The sequence below is a fragment of the Mytilus edulis genome, chromosome 9, assembly GCF_963676685.1.
Source record: "Mytilus edulis chromosome 9, xbMytEdul2.2, whole genome shotgun sequence".
Taxonomy (NCBI): Eukaryota; Metazoa; Mollusca; class Bivalvia; order Mytilida; family Mytilidae; genus Mytilus; species Mytilus edulis.
The window spans coordinates 53286452-53304863 of NC_092352.1; the positions used below are offsets into that span (position 1 = coordinate 53286452).

Below are 18412 nucleotides of genomic sequence, written 5' to 3' on the forward strand. Positions count from 1 at the left end.
ACATGTATACATGTAAAAAAGACCTTCCATACATGCATCTTTTGTAATTAAATCTATATTTCTTTTAAAGTTTAGTATATAGAAATTACAAGGATCATCTATATGAAAAAATATTTTGCTAATATCAGGAATATTGATATGATAAATGTCAGACAAATTTCTTCAACTTGCAAATATCTCAAATTGTATAAGAGAATAAGGAGATGTGGTATGATTGACTATGACTGTATATTTAAGTCAAAGATTTGTAAAATCACAGGTTATCATACAGCTTGCATTATTTACATGTAACAAGTATGCTATTGTATAGCAAGTATGATATTAAAAGGCTTATGCAAAATACAACAATATGCACGTTTCTATATAAAAAGAGTATAGTAAAGCTTATAGGCTCATAGCCAATGAAATAAAAGAAACGCTTACCACAAGTAAATAATTTGAAAATTTCAGGAATTGATTCCAATTCCTCTCAAGGTTATGGCAAAAACATTTCATACCCTATCCATTCTAATCATTAAACAGTTTTTAAATTTGACTCGATATGTTATTCCAAGGACTATTCATTAGAAGTTACATGATATAGAGACCAAGGTTAATATAAAGGATCTACAATGAAGCATAGCATGAAATACGAATCATAGTGCAATAAAACATGTTGATTTATACAGACATGATAAATTTAAACAATAAACAAAAGAAGCACTTACCACGCTACTAAATGGACAGGAACTTTCATGAATTGATTCCAACTTATCCAGGTTATGGCAAACAAATTTCACCTCCAACCAGTCTGGTCACTGAAGAGTTTTTACTATTGAAATGATATGTGAACATTCCAATCTTTTGGCAGCCATGAATATTCCAATCACAACAGAAAAGCAATTTTGTTTTTTATATCTAATTTTTGAAAAAAAAGAATTTCTAAAAAAAATTTTATTAAATTTTTAAAAGACAGAAAAAAATTAGCATTTAAATTTTTTTTCTGAATTTTTGAATTTTTTTTTGTAATTTTGCATTTTAAATTATTTTTTTCTGAATTTTTGAAAAAAAAAAAATTTTTATGAAATTTTGCGTTTAAAAATTATTTTTTCTTAAATTTTGAAAAATATATTTTTTTGTAATTTTGCATTTAAAATTTTCTTTTTTGTCCAACTAAGGGGGTTAGCCATGCACGCATGGCTAAGGGTTAGTTGAACAATTATTTTACATTTTCTAAAGTCCAACTAAGGGGGTTAGCCATGCATGCATGGCTAAGGGTTAGTTGAACAATTATTTTACATTTTATAAATTCCAACTAAGGGGGTTAGCCATGCATGCATGGCTAAGGGTTAGTTCAACAATAATTATATATTTTATAAAGTCCAACTAAGGGGGTTAGCCATGCACGCATGGCTAAGGGTTAGTTGAACAATAATTATTTATTTTATAAAGTCCAACTAATGGGGTTAGCCATGCACGCATGGCTAAGAGTTAGTTGAACAGTAATAATATATTTTATTACATCCAACTAAGGGTTAGCCATACTTGTGTTTATATCATCATCAATTACAGACTTAACCATATATTTCCCTGGCAATTTGAAGATCATCATATTTGTGAATAACTTCATAAAATTCATCATTGTTTTTTAATTATCTTTTACAACTAAGGCTTAGAACAACATACACAAAATCATTTTGTATTCCATAATATATAATTATTCCAGATTCAATTAATTCCTTGTTTAATGCTTATGTAGTTTATCAAACAGATAAAACTTAATTTGTGGTACCAGCTATATGTTCATGATGTTACACAATGTATTTATTTTTTTCGATTTAAATCAGATCGCACAATTTCATTTAATCAAATATGCTGCAATTAATTTCAAAATTCATTTGATCAAATATGCTGCAATTAATTTCAAAATTCATTTGATCAAATATGCTGCAATTAATTTCAGAATTCATTTGATGAAATATGCTGGAATTAATTTTGGAATTCATTTTAAACATTGTCATATGATATGCAGTGACGTCAATATATTTAAAATATACATTGCCAAATAATTAATTAATGTTTTATTGTTTTTAATCAGTCATACTCATTCATTATGCCTACGACTTCCTTGTTAGAATTTAGTTCATAAAAGGTCACATATATATATGTGTATTGTTTAGTTTATAGTTTAAAAAATATCTTGTCTCTGTCCAAAAGCTATTTCATTAATGTATGCTCACGTAAATTAAACTATTGGTGGGGCGGGTGTGTATATCAGAACTATACTGTTGAGATTTGCATTCTGAAAATTATTAGAAGTAACTTTTTTAAAACGTATCAATTATGATATATGTTCAATCAGTAATTACAGACCTATATACTTTATAAACATAATTTGTATATCTAGTCATTGTTCAAAAGCTATTACAATTCATTTCGTATTTTTTACTGCATTATTTATGGGAGGGGGGTTATATTAAAACTAAACTGTTGAGAGTTGCATTCTACAAACATATGAATTATGATGCATGTTCAATTAATAAATTACAGATCTATATACTTAAAAAGCAGTTATTGTTCAGTTAGATAATAATTTTAAAATATTTTGTCTCTTCCCAAAAGATTTTACAATTTATTTCTAAGCTCTCATAGGGATAACTAGAATAATGTATATACAAACTATTCTGTTTAGAGTTGCATTCTTTCACATATCAATTATGATGCATGCTTAATTATTAATGAAAGATCTACATGACTTATAAACATGTATTGTTTAGTACAAAATGTTAAATATCTAGTAAGGTTAAATATCTAGTCTTGTCCCTAAAGCTATATTTCAATAATTTTTTAATTTCTCAAAGGAATAACTGATACATGTATAGTGTATATACAGAATTATATTGTTAAGAATTGTATTCTTAAAACTTATCAATTATGATATATGTTCAATTATTAAGTACAAATATATATACATTGTACTTCATAAACATATAATGTTCAGTTAATATTTATAAATAACTATTCATTTCCCAAAAGGTTTTTCAATATATTTCTAATTTCTCATATTACAAACTCTTATTTAAGAACAATTACTGTTCAGAGTTATATTCTTCAAACTTAGCAATTATGATATCTATACTATTAAACGAGAAGACCTCATTTTTGGTGTCGCTTCTCTTCTTTCCAGAATAAATTAATCAACACGCCTCTGTGTCCTATAGGTACAGTGCATAGTCGCATTTGTCATCCATTCATATGATTATTCAGATTGAGTTATTTTAGGAGAAAAACGAGAAAAAAGGCATCCGGATATTGTCCCGTCATTGTACGAAATTTCAAGTCAGATTAGACTTCCGGTTTGCGTTTTTCTGTATACTTTGAACATACATATACTACGAATAAAGTGTATTTTCAGAATTTTATCTGCTATCATTTTCAAGTTTACTATCCACGGCGGTCACAGAGTTTATTAAATAGAGAGGGTCTGTATACTATGTCAATGATCACCATGGATCGATTAGTAAACTTAGAATTGAAAGTAAATACGCTTTATTTATATAGTAATGAATGTTCATAATATACAGATAAGCGCTAAAATTATTCATGTGAACTTTTGATACTTTTTCTGAAATTCTCCAGTCATTAAATCTTTTACAAAATTCATTGATTACATAAAAAAAAAGATGTGGTATGATTGCCATGTTAAGACAACTCTCCACAAGAGACCAAAATGACACAGATATTAACAACTATAGGTCACCGTACGGCCTTCAACAAAGAGCAAAGCCCATACCGCATACTCAGCTTCAAAAGGCCCGAAATGACAATGTAAAACAATGCAAACGAGAAAACTAGCGTCCTTATTTATGTACAAAAAATGAACGAAAAACAAATATGTAACACATAAACAAACGACAACCACTGAATTACAGGCTCCTTACTTAAATAAATGTTCATAACATACTAAATGTATGTTCATATTGAAATTGATAGAAAACCAAAAATTGGGAACTTTGGAAATAAAGGTGGAGGGTAACAAAAACATTTTCCTGTCCCCAATAACCTATGACTTATGATACTTTTGCTGAAATTCTCCAGTCATTCTGCATTTTACAAAATTCTTCCAACAACACTTTACATACTTTAAACTACGCTCTGAATGCCCGCGATTTCGCGGGTGTGTTCTAGTTTAAATGATACATGTTCAATTATAAATGTTTCATTAAACAAAAGCATAAAAACATCAAAGTTAAATACATGTGTATCTTATTTCACAATTTGATAAAAATAACACTGAGCTTGCAAAATAGTTTTTCTGTGACTGACATAATAACAATAATGGATTGATTTGAGATTGCTTTTACGCCCTATCAGCAGAAAATAACAATATAAAGATGTATAGTTGCTAATGAGATAATAATCTACCAAATAAAAATATCTATTTATTGTCCAAGTCATCACATGGTTATAAATAATTGATTTGATTATTGTATCATAAAAAGATTTTATCAAGGACATGAAATGAAAAGATTTTTAGCTCGCTTATTGGCTTAGTTAGGCAAGATATAAGGCAAAAGAATTAGCCAACGACATGGAAACAGTAATTGATTTAATTAACAATGGGTAAATTACTGATTTACAAAAAAACACAATTTCCATTTTTTTACTTTTTGAGAAGTGCATCTTAATGACAAAACTCGAGGATCCCAAAAGGTCTTTAAAACAAAAGTTCAACAGTGTTCTCAGATCATTGTGACCATGCAAGCTTAAACACAGAATCTGCATTTTTATCATATTGTACCTGGAAAAAACTAGATGCAGTATACCTATAAGGAAAATAGTCTGAGACCACACACATTAGAATAAATCAATCTAACCATGCTGAGAGTATCAATAAGGAAAAGACATCTGAGAGAATACCAATAAGGAAACAAATCTTTTAGAGTACTGACCAATGAGTAATCAGCCAATGAAATCTGACAAAGTTTTGAAAGAATACCAATAAATAATATACATATTTTTATTTGCATAAGTAGTTTGAAAGTATTTCAATTTCATCTGAAAGAATTTCCACAAAATTAAATTTTGTTGTTTTCTAATTTCTTGTTTTTAATCTTTTCCTTTGTACTGCTCAGTGCTGGTTGAAGAAAGAAAACAAAAATCGAGGACAGCATTAGAAATAGTTTTTCTAACAAGTACATACAAAAATGCTTATGGCAACAACAAAAATAAAAGTATAAGTAATGGTTATCTATCTATTTTTACTAATCTATTCATTTGTACTACATAACAACAAGATGTATAAATTGGCGTCAGACACCGGTCATACCTATGTAAAATAACAATTGGACCAATTTAGGATTATCTTTATTTCTAATAGCTCATCCTTTAAAAATACAAATGGTCTAGGCTTCAAACAATTAGATACATGTACCTATAGTGTCAGTAGATGTTAGTACAATTAAGGCATCTTATCTTCAAGATTTCCCACAGCTGGTGAAGAACTGTTTTATTTTTATTATTTCTAATCTTGATTTACCATCCTTGCTTAAGAAAAGGTTTCTTTTTATTCTAAGATTTTTTTCAAATCCATCTCATCATTTTCATTCTAAATTGAATGTTTTAGAAAGCTTGAATCCCCGCCAGATTAAACAAACAAATAAACAAACAAAACTAAAGACGATAATTGATATCTGTTCATTGGCACTAATAGCAGGCAATATCTAAGAGTAAATTTAGTGAATGTTAAGTTTTGAGTTAGTATAACTGTGCTTGTAGAGGGGGCATGATTTCCTTCCAGAAATTTTAAAATTAGTTTTGTGTGTTTTCTTAGTAGGAAGCAGAATTTAGCATATTATCATCCTTCATATACATGTAATATTTGCTGCTGGACTTTCAGTCTATCAAATGCTGACATAAGAGTATCAATCCAAACTGATGTATGAACTTAACAGCAACCATAGTACATGTATAATAAATTCAAAGTCTAAGTCAATGCTTTTAATTTTCAAATTCTTTAATTAGCATCTTGATCCATCCCAAACAGTAATTTTAAATCTGTTTCAACTATCATGAATAGCAGATGCCAGTTTAGGGAAAAACATGTTTCTTTCCGTCCTTCTATGGAAGAATATAATGCATGTTGAGTAAATAGATAAAAAAAGAAGTGGTATTAATGGCAATGAGACAACTCTCCATCTGAGTCACAATTTAAAGTAAAGCATGGATATATTCAATTAAACCATTTCATAATCAAAAGTTAAATACATTCTATATTTGGTACTGTATAAAGAATCATAGGCGGATCCTGGGGTCCCGGGCTGCCCCTTTCGTGGGAAAATGTGGTTGATTATATAGAAAATCACTGAAGCATGACTGGCGCTGGCCGCCTTAGGTCAGTCAGTGCCCCCACCCCCTTAGGAAAAGTTCTGGATCCGCCACTGAGAATATTGCAACCATTTAATTCATTATGACTGAAGCTATTCTAATCATATAATAAACTATATCATTTTTGTAGTATCTTTATTTATTGATTAATACAAATGTATTACAAACTTCCAAAGTTCTAAGTACAGACAGAAAATTGATTTTTACCTATACATATACCTTATACACCTGCATGTACATGTATGTAAGATGCAACATATGTTTGAAACTGCTAATTTATTGTCATTTTATAGTTACGTTTACTTTAAACTCCATCCACCACTTTCTATTTACAAATTGTATGTTTCAGATATGCATGCTTTAGGGAAAATTGTAAACAATAACAAATGATAAATATCTTTAAATATTAAAACATGATGTTTGTCAGGTTTAATAAAAAAACAAACAAAATGCGTCAAAGTATCTATTTATAAGGGCTCCTATTAATAATTAGCCAATATTATTGGTACGTACAATTATTATTACAATCTTCAGGAAAAATTAAACAAAACAAATGATAAATATTTTAAATATTTAAACAAATTGATTGACATGTTTAATAAAAAACAAACCAAATGCGTCAAAGTATCTATTTATAAGGGCATCTATTAATAATTAGCCAATATTGTTGGTACAATTACTCCCCAAGGTGAAAATTTATATATTAATCAATGATGCTGACAATGCAGAACTTGGGACCATATGTAATGAATTGATATAAATGGGTATATAATATCAACATAAAACAGATCTATTTTTTGCATGTCATGTTGACAATTATTATCAAATTAAATTTATCTAGGGGTTTGGGAATTGATTGTTATCACTACTGATTATATAAGTAATAAATAATTTACTTGTAATGGCAATACATGTCCTAGAAATTTGATTACCTGGTAAAAAAAATTAACTAGGGAATGAATCTGTGGGACACAGATGATGCCCCGCTTGCATTAACTCGAATAATTCAAGCCCTTTCCCTGTCCGATTTTCTCCCACACCAGGGCTTGAACCCCTTATGATCATTGCCCACGTCGCCTGCTCTCTGTCAGAGAGAGCCAATCGGCGGGGATCAGGATAATGAGTCTGCGCAACTGTCTTGTAATTGCCTTATATTACCAAACATGTGTGTGTGTTCAATTAACACAAATCCGATAACAACTAATTAACATCAATTAAAATCAGTTTACATCATTTAACATCCGGAACTCCTCCTTCTTTAGCTGCCAACTTGCATAGCGGTGTGAATTTTCCGGTTGACGGTCTTTATCGAGAAAGACATTCAGGCATTAATGTAGCCTTCATAGATTAGCGGAATATAATGACTGAATTATTCGGGTAACGCTTGCATATATTATTTATTATTATCATATACAGTTATAAAGGGACAAATCTTATGAACAGTAAAAGTGATGCTACCCAAATTTGTATTTGATTTGAATTTCATTCATTTGGTAATGACAAACTGAAGTTTAAAAGAGAGTGGAAACCAGCTTTAAGACATACAGGTGGTTCTATAATGGTTTATTTTTGTTAATTGTTATTTGTATGGAGAGTTGTCTCATTGGCACTCACACCAAAACTTTCTATATCTATAGACATTTGTCAAACTTATATTAATGCCCCCTCCCCTCAGCTTCGCTAATTTGTTTTTTTGTTTTTCATCTAACAGATAATAATGCTGATAAGGACACAACACATAAGGAGTGATCTATGTATCGCTATAGCTTCAGTCAGGCAAAACAATTACTCAATAAAATAGATCAAAAGTCAGTCTCATTATAGAATAATTACTCTATAAACAGCAAACCTTCCTTGAAAACCCCTACATGGATGCCAATACTTATTTCTTCAACAGAAGGGGATTATAAAGGAAATCTTTATTGATATTATAATAACAAATTCTGAGATTTGACAATCTAGTTTTTCTTAGATATGAAAATAAGGAGATGTGGCTTGACTTCCAATGAGACAATTATCTACCAAAGTTCAAATGAAGTGGATGTAATGAAGCAAGGAATCTGTAAGTCCTCCAACACTGTGAAAAACCCATAAAGTATGGTCAGCTGTAAAAAGCTGACATGAAAAATATAACAACAAGAATGTGTCCAAAGTACACAGATGCCCCACTCGCACTATCCTTTTCCATATTCCATGGACCGTGAAATTGGGTAATTATCTAATTTGGTATTAAAATAAGAAAGATCATATCATAAGCAACAAGTGTACTAAGTTTCAAGTTGATTGGACTTCAGCTTTAAGCCTTTATCAAAAACTACCTTGACCAAAAACTTTAACCTGAAACTCCCACTTTCATTTTCTATGTTCAGTGGACCGTGAAATTGGGGTCAAAAGTATAATTTTGCTTAATAAATTAGAAAGATCATCTCATAAGCAACAAGTGTACTAAGTTTCAAGTTGATTGGACTTCAGCTTCATCAAAAACTACCTTGACCAAAAACTTTAACCTGGACGGACAAACGGAACCACAGACGGATGGAGGGATGAACGGAGCCACAGACCAGAAAACATAATGCCCCTCTACTATCGTAGGTGGGGCATAAAAAATAGTTACATGTACTTTATTATGATGCCTCATATTGACTTAACTTAAAATTTACAGAAGTGTTGAAAGCATTACTAAGTAACATTGACTACAATAAAAACATTTTTCCTGTAATTTCTAAAATAAAAAATTCTACCAACCAATTAAGATACATGTAAGTGTACACAAAATAAGATGTTTTATTAAATTTCTTCCTCTAAATTAGGTTTATACCTGAAACTTGTAAAGACGAAGAAAAAAAATCTTTTGTGAAACACACTTGAACAATGTTCATTGATGGCATCATGATGATGTATAATCCTCAAGTTCATGTACATTGACTTAACATTGTATTGCAAAATGTGTAAATAAATAAAATTTCATAGAAATAATTATTTGTACTTATAAACAATTAGCTTCATAATGTAGCACAGTACTTGTAGTACTTCAAAATAAGTATTATTGGTAAATCCATCGCTTTCATATCCAGCAATGCTTATGCCCGATATTGAGTTCACATTAATTATATGAGCTGTACCCAATAAAAATTAACCTTATGAAGTGCACATATAGGTAAATATACATAACATAATTTATAAAATTGAAAAATTCTTAGAAAATAGATCTAGATTTGGTATTTGAGCTTGAATTAATGTCTGATATGAAATTATAGCATCTTTCTTAAGCTTAACACTTGGCTGCTTGGGGTGCTTCAATAGCTTCACCAATAATCAATTCATTAAAAAGGATCGTTTATACTTAATAAACACTATTAATTATTTATAACTTACAGAGTAAAAACAATGCTCTTTAATTATAATTCTTGAAGAAAAACTTTCATTATGGGCATCTATGGTCAAGGTACGAGCTTTACGGTCCAGTGCATTCTTTTGGATGAATACCACATGATCTACTCCAACAATCTGCAAAAAAAAAATGTGATTGTTTACAATTCAGATGCTATTTCTGGATAAGAATTTAAACAAACTTGAAAGGCACTTATAATTCAATTAGTTTTAAAAACACTGTTCCTTAACTAATCAAACAGGTGTAAATACTTAAATAAAAGACAAGCAGGCAAATGATCTCTTTCAAAACCTAAATATTTTGTTTTCAATTCAAATTTTGAGAGGAAAAATAATAAATAGTCATCCCATTTATAATATACACATTTCCAGCTGTTATCTGTCTTTTTAGATTTCAATCCTCATACAGCAGACTTTCTTTCATCTTTTTTAAATTGTGCTTTCACAAAAAAGTGTTTAGTGTGCATTTATTACATAAAAACTTAAGAAAATTTGGCAGTCTTTAAACATTAGAGTTTCAAAAGACCAGAAAGATTTTTCACCAATTCTTATACACCATACATGTACATGATGGTGTACTTGACTACATTTTGTACATGTACATGCTGGGAAACTCAAGGTGATTGATTCTAGCAAAATCAATCCGACTTAGGAATCTCAGTAAAAATCGATACATTTCGTAATCCACTTGTATGATATATCTTTTCACATGTTATGTACATGTATTCATAAACAATAACTCTGTTTTACTCTTTTACACTTAACATACCCAAAACTGCACCAACTTTAGTACATTAGTGTTACATGTAGGGATACAACAATCACTATGCAATTTGATTCAATTTTATAATTGCACTGAGTTATCATATTACGTCCTTGTTTAAGAATTGTTTATTATTCTCATTTATTTTTTTATTTCGTCTGCTCTTTCTGTGGATTCAGATCTAGGGTTATTATCTAAGTACAATGTACTTAAGTTATGTGCATGTAAAAACTGGGTAAATTAATTAAGGCTTACAATAATTTTTAAAAAAAAGTTTTGAGTGAGATTTAAATAATATGCATACCTTTTTGAGAAGGTAAGGTGCATCAACATTCAGGCGACATCTCCTCTCAATATCATGTTGAGATTCATCTTCACTTGTCCATTCCGAGATAGTATCTGATCCAAGAAACACTGGAATCATCTTACAGGTCGGAAATCTCTTCTCGTATGCCTAAAGAATTAAACAATTGAAAAATTCAAATATATTTATAGATTATCGTTGATCATCTCAATGAGATTGATTTTCTCGCTTGAGCCGGGAGATAGCGAAAGCGAGAAAGGCAATTGTGTTGAAATGCCCAATGATAATCTGTTTATCGCTATTTAACCTATGACGACGTTGTCAATTTCATGTCAATTTGGTTAGCAACGCCACGTGCCTGCTTAGTTTCTAGCGATAATTTTCGATCTCAAGCAAGGAGCTAGATATGAAAAATTTTCACAAAAAAAGATCATTGGAAAAATGCACAAAAGGGCCATAAATACATGTACATGTATATGACAAAAACTCAACATTTACCTATGAGCTAAAAAGTGATGCAAAATTAGAACAAATAAATTAAAAATAAAGACAGATTATAACCTAATCAAATTAACATACATAGTTTAAGGATCTGACAATGGCGAATGCTCAATTTTTCTTTCAGTTCGATTCTATACATGTAGATGTTTTCAGGATCCTTGCATTTTGGATTTGTTGAAATGATATGAATATTTACCTTCAAATATATTAAGGCAGACATTTGATAAAATATAAGATGACATAATAATGACCATAGCAGAAAGTTGAATAAGGCATAATCTGCTCTCTAGCAGTAATTGATGGGTGAACATTTAAATAACCCGCTATATGAAGCATACATGATCAGTGTGCACCACATTTTAGACAGAAATAAACGGGGAATCTGTCAAATGTGACACAGATGATGTCCCCGCCTCCATAAAACATTATAAAGGGACATAACTCAAGAAAGATAAAAGTGACACTACCAAAATTCAAATTCGATCTGTATATTGTGGTAATAAACATTGTGTACAAGTTTCATAACAGTTGGTTGAGGCAGACCCGAGTTAGAGAATGGAAACGAAAAATTCAGAAATTTATCCATTAATTCAGGGGAATTACTCTAGAATGGTAAACTGACTCCACCAAAATTCAATCTTGATCTGTGTTTTGAGGTAATAACCATTGTATATAAGTTTCAAAACATATGGTTGAGACAAACTAGTTAAAGAATGGAAACCAATTTTGGGACATATTCACATACAAACAAACAAGGGTAAAACTTCTTGCCCTTTCATTATGTCTGGAATATTTCAGTCATTCTTTAAATTGTTATGTATATTCTGGCTGATGGGGAAATTTTAAACAGCATACATCGATCTTTTATCAGTTTTATGAGGACGTTAACTACAAGTAAAATATCAACAGAATTGATGTAGGAGGTTGACCTACATGTATTTAATATATATAGATACATGAAGATAATTAATCTCCCCAACCTTAAATGAAGACAATATTGTACATGTAATAACACTCCTACACTTACGTGTTCAATTTATAATGCATACTAGTTAATTCCCTAGATAATTAGAAAGTTATTTCGTTATTTTTAAGTTTTTTACCTAAAAGATGTATTTTTATTGCACTGGATTAATTAGGATGTCGTTTTTGTAAACCCTTATTGTCAATTTCAACATCGATATTGACGGTTCACTTAATATGATTTATTAATTTTTGACGTTATGTCAATATTCATTTGTTTTATAAGCTTCCAAAATTAATAAAAGGATTGTGTTTTGCCACAAGTAATATAAATAGCACAAATCAATTACCTTATATGAATAAATTCATGCCAATATGTTATGAAAATTGTTTGAGTTTACAAGGAACGTAATGTTTGGTATAGAAAGTTCAAACCCAAAAAATCAAAATAGGAGGTGCTCAAATTAATATATATAATATCCAGCAGAATAAAATACAGAGCATGCTTGGTGAAGATTCTGTCAAAATTAATTAAGAAGCAATGACAGTCTGTCCATCTTTTAGAATAAATAAAAAACTAAAATACTTCAGATCAAATTAATGGGGAATTTATCCATGGGACACAGATGATGCCTGTAATGCATATTATATGAAGTTATAAAGGGACATAATGTGGTAATAAGCATTGTGTACAAGTTTCTAAACATTTGTTTGAGGAATAATATGTATCCATAGTCAGAAAACTGAAATCAACTTTAGTACATACTGGCGGGCTTACAGACGGACAACGGTAAAACTTAATGACCCCTCCGCTATGGTAAGGACAGAAATATGAAAATAGCAAGTGCACAACTCTATGTTTTGTGAATATTATCAAGCCATTGCAATTAACAGAGTGCATGATGAACAATTTACGACAAAGAAAGAGGACACTGTAAGTTGTTGCATCTGGATGACCCAGAGTGTAAGATGATGATATTAAAGACTTTAAGAGAGTTAATCTGAATAAACGACAATGAAACAGCACTATATACAGCAACACAAATAACCATCCAATTCAGTGGGTCTCAATTAGGGTCTAAGCGTGATGCGGGATTGCAGATTTTTTGAAAGTGTGACACGTGAAAGTCAAATTATTGTGTCGTGAAAACGGAAAATGAGGTCTAGCGGGACCCGGGAAATGACAAAAAAATGAGAATTGCTTACGTACATAATGTAAGCGGGATACAGGAATCTGACAAAATGGTAAGCGGGATTCAGGATCGGATTCCCCCAATGAGACCCCCAATTCAGTTACTGTACATGTGGATTCATTAATTTTCGTCAGTAACAATTTTCTTGGATTGGGAAAAATCTTGCCTGTTCGTGGATATGTACATGTAGATTATCAATGCAAATTCTGTATGTTCATGATATATGTAAAACATGTATATGTACAACCTGATTGAAAATTGTAATTCCTTCAGACCCAGATGTAGAACTTTAAAATTCCTGGTTCACCTGTTTCCACGAAAACTATGAAATTAATTTCCAACTAATAATTATGAATCAACAGTATAATTATTAGATGTCATTTAAACAAGATACATGTACATGTATATAGTAAAATAAGCAAGAATAAGACTTTAAAATCATATCAAGTTTCTTTCGAATAATTATTTATATAACGAACTAGTAGTTTTGCCATCGTTTAAAGAAGTTTAGAAGACTGCAGAGTGCAGACAGTCAAAGCTATACATAAGGTTTGTTATGGGACAACCAACAAAATAGAAACATGAACAGAAAATATTGTACTTAGTCACTCTTCAAATATTCAGATTACCTAAAAGAAGTTCAAAGATGAAACATCAAGCCTGACAACTTTTAACTTCAGATATCATATTGATATGACTTTCAATGTATTTCTTCTATATACATGTATGTCAAACCTCATATATCTAAATAAAATGTCTTTTTATAAATGTGATTACATGTATCCTTTAACTTTAAGGTAACAAGTGCCTGACATTTAGTCATATCTTTAAGTAATTCAATGTCAACTAAATCTTCTTAAACAATTTAGTAACTCAATTCTAATCTTTATCAACTCATTCATTTCTGAATGTTTGTAAACAAAGTCAATATAGTCAGATTCCTTTAAAAATATTTGACCTACTTTTAATCAACTTATGCCAAATTCAATTAATTTATTTATCATTACAAGTACACAGAGTGTTACTTTTGTCCTTATACAGAATTAATCAATTGCTAATATTTTTTTATAATTCATGTATATATATTAGTTTTTTGCTTGTAGGATTTTCAACAACATGACTTCTATTAAATAATTAAATTGTAAAACACAGTGAGTATTTGATTTCCCGTTTATCATTTTGAGTTAACATCTAATGACAATTTCATAAGTTTTTTTCAATACATTTAAATGTCTAGCGTTTTTGTAATGCATTTATATGAATCAATATATTTGCACAACTAATTTTATAATAGTAAATATATAAGATTGATTTGAAATTCGGGCAAAGAAGAATTTCCTCCGAGGAGGTCTAAATCTGAAGTTTTTAAATAGTAAAGTTATAGTATGCAGAAAATTTCTTGCAAAAAATCAAATATATTATTTCTTTTGCTAAGTGCTCAAAGAAATTATATAATGAAATGAAAAAAACTGTCAATCAAAGCTCCCAATAATAGTCCCTTTAATAATATAAAGAAAATCATAACAGCAGGTACTGTTTAGTGTTATACATGTACTACACAATGTATGTAGATATAGGAAGATGTGGTATGAGTGTCAACAACACAATTCAACTACATCCAAGTAACAATCTATAAAAGTAAACCATTATGGGTCAAGGTAAGGCCTTCAACATGGAGCTTACAGCAAGCTATAAAGGCCCCCAAAATTTACTTGTGTAAAACCATTCAAACGAGAAAACCAATGGTCTAATCTATAAAAAATACAGAAACGAGAACCATTTATGAACCCTATAAACAGACGACAACCACTGAACATCAGATTCCTGACTTAGGACGTATACAGGTGCAAACAATTGCAGCAGGATTAAATGTTTTAATGGTACCAAATCTTCTCCCTTTTCTGAAACAATAGTAAAACATCACAACATAGAAAGACACACCACATTTAAAAAATCAATTGGACAGTTTAACTCAATAAAAAAACGTAGTTACACAAATTAACACACAATGTACGAATAAATTTGATATATTCAACATCAATATAATGGGAATAACAATCTTCCTGACCTTCTCAATTAATGTATTTTTTTTTTTCTAAGAGATTCATTAACATGTTTTAATGCATAAAAATAACTTTTTTCAAATCTGTTAGGTACACATGTACATGTACATGTAGTTGTCGTGTACATTGGTGTACATCTATGTTAATGTCCATCAATTGAAGTCACAATTCTGACATAATTCTGTTTTGATGAAGATGTGTAACAGGTGGGTGGAAAATTGGTCGCAAAAAACTGGCGAGATCTGGTTTCTAAAGCTGTACATGTTGAACAACTGTTATTAATAAGAATTTTTGACTGGACTTGAGACTTCCCACAACATACAAGTAATGAATGTCAATTGTATACAAGGATGCAATTTGAAGTATGAAAGAGATATTTTACAATTCTATTTTCATCAGCATATATGTGCAAAATCATTTGTTATGATATTGATCATTTTATAATTTTTTAATACATACAATGTACCCACAACAACCAACATTTGTTTATTATGTACAGTATTCAATATTTTGTTTATCAATTTGTGTCATTATGTATGCTCAAGCTGGCCTGTAAAAGTTTCAGCATAGACCTACATCATACATGCAACAATGAACATACATCATGCTTATTGAACTAATGCAAATCAAAATTAAAAATTTCTTAATTCTCTGTGATATCAGGAAAATATTTAATTAAATCTTGCCTTCTGCTGTTTTTGACTACTCTCTTTTCGAGAGAAGCCCTTCTATGATAGTCAAGTTTGACATATTTTTACACGGTTATTGCTATAAGATTTCAAACTCAGTCAGGACTGTGATCATAAATATACATGTACAGAAGATAAATCAAAAACTTTAAAAAATGTCTTGTAACTTTTTGAGTCCAGTGCATTAAGTATATTTAAGTAGGTTCCATCATGATATAAAAAAAACATTGCACAAACTGAAAATAGTATTTCAAAGTCTAAAGGAATACGTTCATCTGTTCAGTGCATGTCAGATACTGAGATAGGCTACAAAAGTAAACAAGTTGAATTATAATAAAAACATACCGCCATGACCAGTTCAAACGGGTGTTTATATACCCTGACTGGTGACTGATACTTCTGCACCATCCTGATATATTGTTTACATCATTATAACAAAAATATTCACTGAATTCTATTTTCACTTCCACTTTGTTGTCGTTTTACTTATTTTGACATATCCTTCGAATCACGTCAACCGGATATCTATCCTCATAATATAGTTTAAATTAAAACTAGTGTTACGATTTGAGATAAGATGGTACTTTATCTAAATATTACTGCTTGAATAGCTTCCATTAATTAATATAAATATTTATGCATACAAAATAAAGTCAGTCTGCAGATAAAAATAAAAATCTATAATTTCAGGGCACTTGTTGATATTCGTACGCATTTGCATCACGTGATTTAAAGTTTTTATTAGCGGTACATTTGAAAGACATCCCTTTTCTTGTATTTGTTTTCTACTAATTAAGTTATAACGTTTCTAGAAGCAAATTCAGGGGGGAAATGATAAAAACTGTGGAACAGGTTATGTTCTCCTCACGATATTTAATGATAAAAATCCGCAAGGAAGGGATTGTGATTGATTTCCATATTAAAAGACCGAATGTGTTGGGCCAAGGATTTGTTAGTCCAAATAATTATGACGTCTTGAAAGGCTATTATAATTTTTTTCTTTGACGCCTTACTTCGAAGTAAGGCGTCAAAGAAAAAAATTATAATAGCCTTTAAATAATTATGACGTCTTGAAAGGCTATTATAATTTTTGTCTTTGACGCCTTACTTTGAAGTAAGGCGTCAAAGAAAAAAATTATAATAGCCTTTCAAGACGTCATAATTATTTGGACTAAGGATTTGTATACTATACAAATCCTTGGTTGGGCTGATGTCAGGCAATCTGTTTTACAGTTTCACGATTTCTTTAACGTGCAGTTTAATTGAGGTGTTAAACTGGCATGTCAATAACTGCCAGTAGTCCTTTGATAGTGTATGTAGTATTGTCATTTTGCTTATTTTCTTTCAAGTTGGTTACCTATTAAGGATCATTAAGTGCAGCTCTTTGTCAGAACCAGACACAGTGCGATACATGAAGGTTTCAGATTTTATCTATAATTGGCCTAGTAGAAGCAATAAATGATAAATGAATACTGCTCAAAAAAATTAAGTGGGAAAATATGAGTGGTTGTCATGGTAACAGACACTCTATTTTTTGGTTGTTAAGCGTGGTAAAATCTTTCAAAAATTAGCTAAATCACCACAATTCAGAGCCTGATTATGAATAGAATCATGAACTTTTCATTAATGTTAGTAACATTGATACAACTTGGTTTAAGTTTTATTTTAGTGAAGATTGCATGTCAGCCAAATTTGTAAATTTTTTTTTTAATTTTTGCGAAAAAATGAATATTTTCAACTTTACTGAAATTGGGATTTTTGCGAAATTATCAAATTTTCTCTGGTGTTTTTCAGAGAAGTCCAAATGTGTACAGAATAGTTAGCACTGTAGTAATGAAGTTTGGATACTTCTTTACCAAATTAAATAGAAAAATGCGTGGGATTTCTTAAAGTTTTATTACCATAGCAACCGATTTTTTCCTTGGAAACAGAATTTTTATTTGCAGAATATACTGTTTAAGAGCTTGAATGTCCTGAATTGTTTTATAATCGATAAGAAAATACATAAAAGCTAACGCAAACTTAAAATTACTATCGTCAAGTTTTGTTGATTTCAATTGTTACCACGGAAACACATATCATCCATAGCAACATCCACTCCAAAACTGCATAAATGGAAATTTATGTAAAAAAATACATAAATAGAGGGTGTTTTTTTCTTCAAATTGGAATATGACTGC

The 18412-nt window shown here is 30.1% G+C and overlaps 1 protein-coding gene across 2 annotated transcripts in view; it reads right to left on the bottom strand.

Annotated features, from left to right (window-relative positions):
- LOC139489761 (SEC14-like protein 1) overlaps window positions 1-16852 on the bottom strand; it is a 71394-nt gene extending 54542 nt beyond the window's left edge. The window contains exons 1-3 of one of the 2 annotated variants that reach the window (XM_071276552.1): window positions 16578-16852; window positions 10824-10973; window positions 9742-9873 (exon numbers count right to left, since the gene is read on the bottom strand). In XM_071276552.1, the coding sequence (XP_071132653.1) occupies window positions 9742-9873; window positions 10824-10973; window positions 16578-16640 (345 nt within the window). In that variant the 5' untranslated portion in view covers window positions 16641-16852. The remainder of the gene's footprint in view (window positions 1-9741; window positions 9874-10823; window positions 10974-16577) is intronic. The other variant, XM_071276554.1, reaches the window with a different exon arrangement.
- Between the last annotated feature and the right edge of the window lie 1560 nt (window positions 16853-18412).